This window comes from Rhinolophus hipposideros (genome assembly GCF_964194185.1).
Source record: "Rhinolophus hipposideros genome assembly, chromosome: 20".
Lineage (NCBI taxonomy): Eukaryota > Metazoa > Chordata > Mammalia > Chiroptera > Rhinolophidae > Rhinolophus > Rhinolophus hipposideros.
In genome coordinates this window covers 48991464-49001656 of record NC_138066.1, presented here as the reverse complement: position 1 = coordinate 49001656, position 10193 = coordinate 48991464, and the positions used below count along the sequence as shown (strand labels likewise).

At 58.8% G+C, this 10193-nt stretch overlaps 1 protein-coding gene across 4 annotated transcripts in view; it reads right to left on the bottom strand.

Annotated features, from left to right (window-relative positions):
• Nucleotides 1-40: 40 nt before the first annotated feature.
• Nucleotides 41-10193, bottom strand: part of ITGB4 (integrin subunit beta 4) — a 28608-nt gene continuing 18455 nt past the window's right edge. For 2 of the 4 annotated variants that reach the window (XM_081028265.1, XM_081028266.1), the window contains exons 27-39: nt 9125-9329; nt 8227-8384; nt 7636-7816; nt 7366-7503; nt 5397-5579; nt 5177-5308; nt 2925-3155; nt 2052-2201; nt 1283-1471; nt 1045-1200; nt 797-961; nt 593-703; nt 41-499 (exon numbers count right to left, since the gene is read on the bottom strand). In XM_081028265.1, coding sequence (XP_080884391.1) covers nt 360-499; nt 593-703; nt 797-961; nt 1045-1200; nt 1283-1471; nt 2052-2201; nt 2925-3155; nt 5177-5308; nt 5397-5579; nt 7366-7503; nt 7636-7816; nt 8227-8384; nt 9125-9329 — 2139 coding nt within the window. In that variant the 3' untranslated portion in view covers nt 41-359. Of the gene's footprint in view, nt 500-592; nt 704-796; nt 962-1044; nt 1201-1282; nt 1472-2051; nt 2202-2614; nt 2774-2924; nt 3156-3783; nt 4011-5172; nt 5309-5396; nt 5580-7365; nt 7504-7635; nt 7817-8226; nt 8385-9124; nt 9330-10193 lie in introns of all 4 variants that reach the window. The other 2 variants (XM_081028264.1, XM_081028267.1) reach the window with 2 other exon arrangements.

The following is a 10193-nucleotide window of genomic DNA, read 5'->3' as shown; positions in this document are numbered from 1 at the left end:
ACTTCCCTGCTCTGAGCAGGCCCCAGAACGGACAGGGCAGAGCCAAGTGGTAGCGAAATATTTTATTAAGTGCAGAACTAAGCTGGGTCCTTGCTATGCGGGTCCTAGCTCTTTGGTTACAAATAGGCTTAAGCGGGATGGGGGAACAGCCAGAAGGGCCTTCCGGGACCTGTGCCCACTTCATGACTCACAGAGGACACCCACTCCCTGCCTTGTGGCCAGAGGCGCTGGCCTTGTGACCAGTATGTGGGTGGGCGGGGCCACCAGGGGTCTATGGACGGTGTAGCTGAGGCAGCACCAGGGAGGGGAGGTGGGGTAGGGACGCAGGTTCCAGGACACAGCCTGGCAGGCGAGGGGGCTCAGGTCTGGAAGAACTGTTGGTCCACCTGGGTGTTGAGGGTCCCACTGGTGGTCAGTGTGTGGCTCATAAACTCCTGGGTCACGTGCCGGGTGAGGGAGCCACCTGCTTCCAGACGCTGGGATCCCAGGGTGAGTCCATCTACAGAGGATGAGGTGTTGAAGGACCCGGCCCCACTACCCCTGTTAGCTCTGCTCCCCTGGGAGAGCCAGGAGACCCCGCCCAGCAGCTCACCTATCAGGAAGGGCTCGGTGGTGTTGGTGTGCCTGGTGGTGACGCTGCTGTACTCGCCTGACAGTGGGTGCTGTAAGAGCCCAAGGTGGCTACCCACCTGTGGGAAGTGGCCTGGAGTGGGCAGAGGAGCCAGTCAGAGGATGGTGCCAAGAGAAGGTGTGGCCAGAGAAGGGGTGGGGGTGAAGCAGGGGCCAGGTACCTTACCTCTATCCTGGGACTCAATGGTGATGATACCCTCACGCTCTGGCCCGAAGCCTTGGGTGGTCTTGGCCTGCACCTTGAACTTGTAGGGAATGTTCTCGCTGAGGCCTGGCACCATCAGCCGGCTCTCAGGGCTGTCACCATCCACCAGGAACGTGGTGGACGGCTCTGGGCAGAGAAGATGCCTTTAGCCTCTGTGGCTCCCTCTCTATCCCTCCCCTGGCCACCCCTGACCCTGTGGCAGGCGGCACCTCCTCCGTGGACCATCTCACAGGTCACCAGGTAGCCCAGGATATCCCCATCAGGCCTGCGTGGCCGCTCCCAACTCAGCTGCAGCGAATCCGGGCTCAGGGCAGTGAACACCAGTGGGCCTGGGGCACTGGGTGTGCTCAGAGTGAAGGCGGAGCCTAGGGGCAACACAGAGGAGTATCAGTAGGGGAGTGGGCGGGGTTTGGGGGACAGCCATAGGGGCTGGGGGAGGCGACTCACCTGGTAGGGGGCAGAGTGGGCTCTGGGGGTGCACCTGTGATTCAATGGTGATGACACCCTCTCGCTCTGGACCCCAGCCTTCCTGGCTCTGGGCCCGCACACGGAACACATAGGAATGGTTGGGTAGAAGGTCTTCCACCACCATTGAAGTCTGGCTGGGGTTGGGGATGTTGAACCGATGCACCTCTCCTGGAGTGGGGATAGGGATAGCATTATTCCTGCCCCTGCCTGACCCTGCTCTTTCTCCAGGCTGCCACCAAGACCTGGCCATCACCCACCCAAGATTAGCTGTGGTTTAGGGTCAGCCTAGTATGATATAGTTGGTTGTTTAGGTTGTACACTGTACAAGGGATGAGTGGAGCCTGAAATCCCACCTATGTTCTATGTTCTGGCCGTTTATGGGCCCAGGTCATGCCACTGCGAGTGTGTGTACCTAGAGAAGTGCCACTTGCCAATTCCCAAAAAGGCATCTCCTAGGACAGTATAGGCCCTGGGTACCTAGGCCAGTGAGGCCTTGTTAGGCAAAATCTAGCAGAGGGAATGACCTGGACAGAGGCCCAGGAGATGGATGAGGACTCAGGAGAGCGGAGGCAATGCAGGGCAGTGGGGGGCATGGAAGTGAGACTCTCCCAGAGAGGCTGGGTGGGGGGCATTAGTGTTCAAGGGACTTGGGTGGATTCTTCACACAGCTGGGTGCCCCTGTGTGTCACAAGTGGGGCCAGGCCTTGCAGGGTTGCATTCCTACAGCCTGCCTGCAGCTGTGTCTCACCGCCATTCAGCAGCTGGTACTCCACGCTGTAGCCTTGCAGCGCCTGCTCACACTGCGGCTCCTGCCAGCTCACTTTCAGAGATGTAGGCCCCAAGGCTGAGAACACCAGGCGGGTGGGTGTGTTGGGCACACCTGCAGCCAAGCGGGAGCCTGGAGAAAGGAGGCCACAGTCAGCCTAAGTCAGGGGTCCCTGGGCAGGAGTCCTAGTTCTATGCCTGACCTCCACATCTACACTGACTACCAGCGGAGCAGCTCACTCAACCTGCAACACCCTGGCCAGGCCACCCAGAACCCCCCCACACGTAGGTATGGGCCCTCCCTGTGCCAAGAGAGGGCAAGCACCACAAGTCGGCCAGTGCCCCACCCCTTCTCAGCTGGCCTGACCCCTCCTGCCCCAACCCCAGCCCAACACCCCTGGAAAGGCAGAGGCTGCATTAGGCATCAGCGCTGATGTGGATGAAATGGAAGGGAAGGCGGTGGTCATGGGCAGTGGCTGCAATGGGTGATAGATGACAGATGGAGCAGGACAGCTGTGTAGACACTGGATGGCCAACCTGTACTACCTGGGCCCCAAGAGGGCGCTGATGGCTGCCCAGCCAGTATTATAGAGTCTCGTGAGTCTCTGGAGGGGGGGAACCCCTTCATCTGAGCCCGACTCCAGGACCCCAGGGCCCAGGACAGCGGAAGCCTGCTCCTCCCGTCTTCCCAGATGGGAGGGAGGCCTAGGGTGGGACAAAACAGGAATTGAGGGGGCAGGAAATGTGTGTGTTGGGAGGCTGGGCAGGGGGGACAGCAGGCCAGCAGCCCATGCCTCCAGGAGCTGGAAGAAAGGAAGGGTCAGCGGGAGAGGCAGAGTGGGTGGTGGGTACTCACTGTGGGAGGAGAGGGAGGTGAGGGTGGAGTAGTCCCTGGGCAGCGTGCCCGAGTGTTCTGTGCGGGTCAGCGATTGGTAGTCCCGCGTGAGGGTGGAGGATGTGCTCAGCACTCGGTGGGCCATGTGCGGGCTCAAGTGTGTGCCATAGGCTGCGTTGGCTGTGGTCATCCTGTGCAGGGAGTTGGCGCTGCCCGGGAAAGCAAAGTCCATCCGCCCGTTTACCAAGTGCTCTGTAGGGGAGAGCAGGGTTACCTGGACAGGCCAGTACCAGACCCGGAGCCCCTCGGGGCAGGCAGGCTGTGGCCCTGAGAATTCCGGGATTTCCTACCCTCTAGGGGCTGTGGCATAAATGCAACCAGTCTCCCTCAGCCCACCAGAGACAGGCCCAAAGCCCCTAGAGGCTTCTGCAGCTCACAGCCTCTGGCCTGGCAGCCACTATGTACAGTTCAAATACCTCTGACCCCAGTTGGAGACTCACTGCCCTTGCAGTCAGCCCTGCCTTGGGGAGAGCCCAAATGCCTGCCCTCGGGTCCCCTGAGGCCTTTGAGGGGTCTCCTTGGGTAGCAGGGCCTGCCAGGTAGACACAACAGACTCACGAAGTTGTGTGTGCCCAGCTGGGCAGGCATCGTAATGGAGGTTACTGCCCCAGGGGCAGTCCTGCTTTGGGGAGAGATCAATCGCCTGCCCTGGAGGTCCCTTGGCTCCGGTGGTCTGCCTCCGCACCACTGTGCGTCCTCTGGCCAGGCAGGGGGCCTTAATGAGCAGCCTAGTCAGTGAGCTCAGGCTGGGACCCCGGGGCAGCAAACGAGTGAGCCTAGGTGGGTGCGGGGTCAGGGCGCGCCGGTCTGGGCCGGTCACCTCCGGGGGGCCCGGGCGTAGCACCGCGGGCCAGGCCGCCTCCCTCCCCCACTGCTCCCCCCGCGCCCCCGTCAGTGCTGTCGTCCGGGGGCCCGCGGGTCGGCTCGGTGGCGTCGGAGGAGCGCCCGCTGCTGGCCGACAGGCGCGGGATGAGCTCCGGGGGCAGCCGCCACGTGATGCGCCGTAGGTCCAGCTCCTCCCCCAAAAGGGGCTCGAACTTCCAGCCGCTGCCTTGGGAACAACGAAGGGCGCATTGGCACCGCCGGCGGCTGCGGGGGGGCTGCGGGCGGCTGCGGGCGGGGTCCGGCGGGGCGAAGGCCGGCGGCACCACGATGTGAGCCGTCCTTGGGCTGAGATCCAGGTGGGGGGGCGGAAATGGGTGCACTGCAGGGACGGGGCACCCGGCGACAGACGAGCCCCCCAGTTGAGCCAGTGCTGCCTGAAGGACAGCTGGTGAGGAAAGACTGGAGCAGCCAGGAGTCCAGGTGTAGCCCTGGCTCTGAGCCTCAGTTTCCCGTCTGTGTAATGGAGAAAGTGAGCTCTCCCGTGCCTGCCGCCCAGGGACAGTTACAGGTGATGTGCGTAGCAGCTGAGCTGGGGCACCTGAGTCATACCAGCAGCTCTTTACCTCAGACCCTCAAACTCCTCAAGACCCTTGGACTTGGGTTCCTTAAGCCCAAGCTCAGCCCTGTGAGGGCAGGTGTGTGTTCACCATGGCCTAAGGCATAGACGAGGATGGAAAAAAAAATACAGATCCCGGAAGATTTTCACTTGTGGCATTGTGTGACTGGCATCCATTTTACAGATCAGAAAACAGGCAGAGCCAGTGGGTACTTCCTCTGAATTCCCACAGTGGAGCTAAAACTGAGTAGCTGGGAGTCCCATGCAAGCACTCTTTGCAGGGAGGGGGCCCGGAGGGGCAGAGTCACATCGTACCGTACCGGGAGTTGCGGAGGAGGAGGAACAGGGCCAGTGGCTGCTCTGGGGCTCCTGGGCCGTGCCTGCCTCCTCCCACGTAGCCCTGCCCCTGGGAGGCAGCCTGAGGATCCTGACCCCATGGCACAGCTGCTGAGCCTTCCAGTCAAAGGCTGTCTCCACATGTGCTCATGACATGAGTCCGCGCACGCGTGCACGAACCTGTGAGCCATATGCCCCCAGCACGTCTGTCTCCCTGTCCTCATGCACACATATGCCCATGATTGCATGTGTGCCATGTAGGCTTTGTCCCCTGTGTATCCAGAACCAGCACAGTGTCTGGGGCTGGGAGGGGACTTTTAGTCTTTACCTTCATGCTCAGTGGACACTGACCCCTTTGTTCTCTCTGGACACCAGTAACAGCCCCACTACCTACCCAGGACCCACACCTGCCTCTTGGGGATCCAAACCCACTCACCTGTGTCGTCAGAGACGCTAGGCCTCTGGCTGCCAGCTGGGGACCGCAGAACGTCATCACTGTACATGAGGAAGCTTTCGTAGTCTCCCCCACTCTGGGCGTCCACAATGGGGATGTCCGGGATGATGGGGACTGCAGGGGTAGGTGGGGGTGAGCCAGGGCCCCAGCCTTGGCCCCCTGTCCTCCCTGTCTGCCCCGATCTTCCCCACCCACCACTCACTGGACATGGGCCGCTTGGGCTGGGTGGCCAGGTTGATGATGGCCTCCCTCTCGGGCCCCCAGCCTGCCCCGTTGCGCGCCTTCACTGTGTAGCGGTATGGCTGGGACTCCCGCAGGTTCTCAATGAGCAGCATTCGCCTCTTGGGGCCGTCCACCAGCACCTTCTTCATAGGCCCAATGGGTCCTGGGGCAAGGAGAGTGCTTCAGAGCAGTGATCCAGGTTCTGGCCTGGTCCCAGCCCTGTCTCCAACTTAGGACTGCTGCTCAGCCCCCGAATGGCACCCAGGAGGGTCGGGGGAACAAGGCAGGGAGCGAGCAGCTATTGAAATCCTGCAGCCTGCCAAGCCCTGAGAACCTGGGCGTGAATGATAAAGAAGTGTCACCAACTCTCCAAAGGGTTCATCGCTAAGTTAAGTGGCAGAGCCAGGACTAGACTCAAGGTGGCCCCAGTGTCACCTCTACTGATTGGTAAATGGTCCTGTGTCTAAGGTGCCTCTGGGAGAGGCTTGCTCCAGTGGCGAGGGCATTCTTGTGGCCTATGCTTCACTGTCCACAACCAATCTCAGATGTTCTGTTGAGAAAGTGAAGGTGGAAACATGAGAACACCCATCCAGCTGTCCTGTGGTCACATGGCAAAGCACAGGGGAGCTGTATTTCAGGAAAGGCCGAGGCTTGTGAGCGCTTAGGGTGTCAGGGCAGAGTGGAGGTGATGCAGGAGGGCCACCAGGTCACATTAGCAAAGAGTGAAGGCCAAGCAGCTCTTTTCCACTCCCACCTAGGAGGGTGGACACACAGCCCTGGGAGGAAGGAGAAAGACACCCCCAGCTGCTCTGAGCGGTTTACAGTCCCTAGGCCCAGATAGGATGAGATGGGCTTTGCCATATTGAAAGACTCCTGGGAGACCAGAAAACGTCTCAGTTTCCAAAGAGATCCAAAGGACGGTTCTGGAAAATGACATCCGATAAGCTTGATGTCCACCCCCAGAAAATGACTGTGCTCAAAAGAATTGGTGATGGAGTTCTGTCAGCCTGGGGGGGGGTCTCTTACTGCGAGATGGGGGCTGCCCTTAGCCCACCCCCACCATCTCTGTCATCTAGTGGGAGAAGGGAAGAGGACACCAAAGTGTTGCTGCCTTCGCCCGGGAAGGCTGAAGTCACAATTCAAACCATCAAGGATGAACTTTCATTGGGATATGTGTCACTCCTGGGATTAAAGGTAGGGTCACAGATGTCCCAATAGTGGCCCATGCATAGACCAGGTGATGTAAAGTCGGAATGACCGAGGACGTGATGTAGCCGCTGAGAATATTGTGCTTGCTTTGCCTGGCTAGTAAAAAGCCCTCTGCCCTGCTGGACTACCTGGGAGTGCTAAGCCTGACCCACTTAGGGGCCATAGGTGGTATGAGGGTGGTGAGCTCTCCGTCCTGGGACTAAGCAAGCAGAGCTGAGGGTGTGAGGAGGAGGTTCCTGTACCAGGTAAGAAGGGACCAACTTCCTTCCAATACTTTCTCATCTTGACAATTGGCAGGGGCAACCTCCCTTCCAGGACTGGGGAGAAATAACAGTTCTGCCAGGTGCTCTGGTCTAGGACTGCCAGATAAAACATGGCATGAAATGAACTAAAAAAAATTGTTTATCTGAAATTCAGGGTGTCCTCTGCTTTTGTTAAATCGGCAACTCTTCTCTGGCTCTAAGAGAACAGTGTAACAATGAGCCACTCTGGTAACCTGTATGGGAAGGTACCCCATTGCACATGTGACCCCAATACACATGCATAACCTCAGGCCTTCCAGCTGCACGGGCCCTGGAAGCCTGGCCTTGGAACGCAACCTGGCCCAAACTGGCCCACGAGCCGAACGATGCCTCAGGCAACCAGACGTGTGGGCTCATCCCCTGACCAGGACAATGTGTCCTCCCTCCCCTTTCCAGGCTGCTGTCCCGGGGGGCAGAAGGAGGGATGCAGGTTCTTACGGTTGTTCTCATTGACCAGGCCATAGCAGACCTCATAGGCTGTGATCTCGCCGTTGGTCTCCGCTGGCTCAGCCCAGCTCACCTGGGTCACGGTGGAGGAGACAACGTTGAAAGCCAGACGCCCCGGCTCACTGGGTACTGGGGTGGGGGTGCAGGAAGAGAGCTGTCAGTGGCAGAGAGAAGGCGGAGTTCTGGGAGGTAGGGGGCAGGGCTAGGCACACTGGCATCAGGATAGCTGGGAGACAGATGGGTGGTCGTGGGAGGCCTCACCTTCCTGGTGGGTGCGGCAGGATACCAGGGAGCTGTAGGGGCCCTCGCCCTGTGCCCCGTAGGCACACACCTTCATCTCATAGTCGCAATACGGGTACAGGTTGGGGAGCTCCACTGAGGGCACCTTGCTGTCAAGCAGGTGGGCTTCGGACTCAGAGTCACCCTGGATCCAGTACTTTACCTGCTCCCAGGGGAGGGACTGGTCAGCAGGGAGTGGGCAAACACCAGAGCTGTTTGTCCCTCCATTGACCTCCTGTCCTTATTGTCCCCTTTGCACAGATGAGACATAGAGGCTGCGAAGGGTTGAGTGACCAGCCAGGTTCACACAGCAGGGGTGGGGAACAGTGAGGGAGACAGGGGGAGTCTCCTGGGTGGAGGGAGGGGTCACATTCCAGGAAGGAGGGCAAATGCTTGAAACTCCCCTCTGAAAATTCCCTGGGGACCGATGGGGGGGTTCCCCTGTCCACTCGTGCTCAGCCCACTAGGGCCAAGTATGCCTGCTCTCCCTCAGGGCCCTCTGGCCTCAAAAGGCCACCTCCCCAGTGGGTGCCAGGCCTTACCATCCAGTGCCTTTATCACCCCCCACCTTACCCTGTACCCTGTCGGTTTGCCAGGAGGGGGCAGCCAGTTGAAATGGATCATCCGGGAGCCTGCAGCCTTGGCATTGGGGTTCTGTGGGGCACTCAGGTCACCGCGAGCATGTGGGATTGGTGACAGGGTCTGGCCTGTGAAGTTCTTGTCCAACTCATCTGTAGTGGGTCAAGTCAGGGTAGGACAGCCAGCTCAGAGAACCCCTCTTTTGAGGGGGGCAGGAACCCATCCTGACCACCAGGGGGCGCCAGAGACCGAGTTAAACACGCACGACTCCACCCTTCCTCAGCACTCAACGGAAACCTCCACTGGTGCTCCATCCTGCCAAGCTTGGTGGAGGGCCCAGGAGGCTCTCTGGAGGAATGAGGAGGTGGTCTGCTCCCTTTCTGTCTTGGCATGTTCCACATGAGGACATTTGCTCCACCCCCCAGATTCCTCTCTCCTCTCCCATCTCCCCTGCAAGTCTCCTCGGGGGGTGGGCTCACAGACACCACCACACTGGGGACTAAGGACTAACTGTTTCACCCCTTCCGGAAACACCTGCATTTTAGTTGAAACTGAGGCTGAAGTTAAAGGGCTAAGGCCTAATGGTGGAATTCATGGCACCCTCAGTGTGGCCACAGCATGGCCTCTCTGGTTGAAAGTACAGGCGTCAGATAAAATGCAGGACACCTAGTTAAATTGGAATGTCAAATAAACAATAAATACTTTGTAAAGGATAAGTATATCCCAAATATTGCACGGGGCATACTTATAGTGCAAATGTGTTTGTTGTTTATCTGAAATTAAAATTGAACTGAGCGTTCTGTGTTTTTACTTGCTGAGCCTGGCAGCCTTCTTTGAGAAGGCCCCAGCCCTCACTCCCCACCTGCTTAAACTGACCCCACGCTTTGCCCACCTCGGTCCCCGATGATGACAGTGGCCGAGTGGGGCTGGCCCAGGCGCGCCCCGAACTTGGGGTTGCTGAGTTGGACGTGGAAGCGGCGGGTCTGGCGGCCTCGCAGGAGAGAGTCCATCTCCTGCAGCTCCAGGAGCTTCACCTGTAGCTCCTTCCAGGTCTCCCCAGGCTGGAACAGCAGCTCGCCCTCCGCAGGGATGTAGTCCTGGGAGTGGGCAGGGGTCAGACCAGGCCTGGGGAAATGAGTCATGGCCACACGCTCCACCCAACCTCAGGGACCCTGCAGAGCCCATCACACACAGACTGGCCCACGTGGACACAAAATGGTTCAAGTTTATACAGCACCTCCTGTGTGTCACTTTACAAATGTAATCCTCCCAGCAACATGAGGCAGAGCTATTACTGGCCCCATTTTATAGAGGAGGAACTGAGGCACACAGAGGTAAAGAAACTTGCCCAAGTTCACACAGGTAGTTGTGGTGGAGCCAGGATTTGAACCAAGGCTCAGAGAGAGATGGGTGCACGGCAGATCTGGAGAGTCCCACACAGGCAGGTTCTCGTTCTGGGGGAGCTGGGATTTGCAGGCCCCTCTGGGAGCCGGAGGAGCTGTCTGCCCCCACCCTATGGCTCTGAAGTCTAGGATCCAGCCAGGCCCAGGTCCTGCCTCCTGGGTGAGGTACTTCCATCAGCTCCAGCTTTCTACTTTCAATGCCCCAGAGCTTTCCTGAGTGTCCCGGGATGAGAGTGTCTGTGTGTACCTGTCTGCAGTGAGTGGATCAACTGAAACGTGGGTGTGTGTGTGGGGAACTCCTTCTCACACATAACCACTAGGCGGCGCTCCAAACTAACATTTCAATTCCGGGCACAGCTAGTTAGGCCTGCAGTTAACACCGCGCAAATTCCAGCGCTACAAAACCCAGAAAGTGAGACAAGTGTGAGAAAAGCAGCCACGGGGATGGGGTGAGGAGTGGGGCGCTTCAAAAATGTCAAAGTCGTAAAAGACAAAGCCAAGGAATTTTTCTAGATTAAAGGAGACTAAAGACATGACTGCAAAACGCAATGCCTGAGC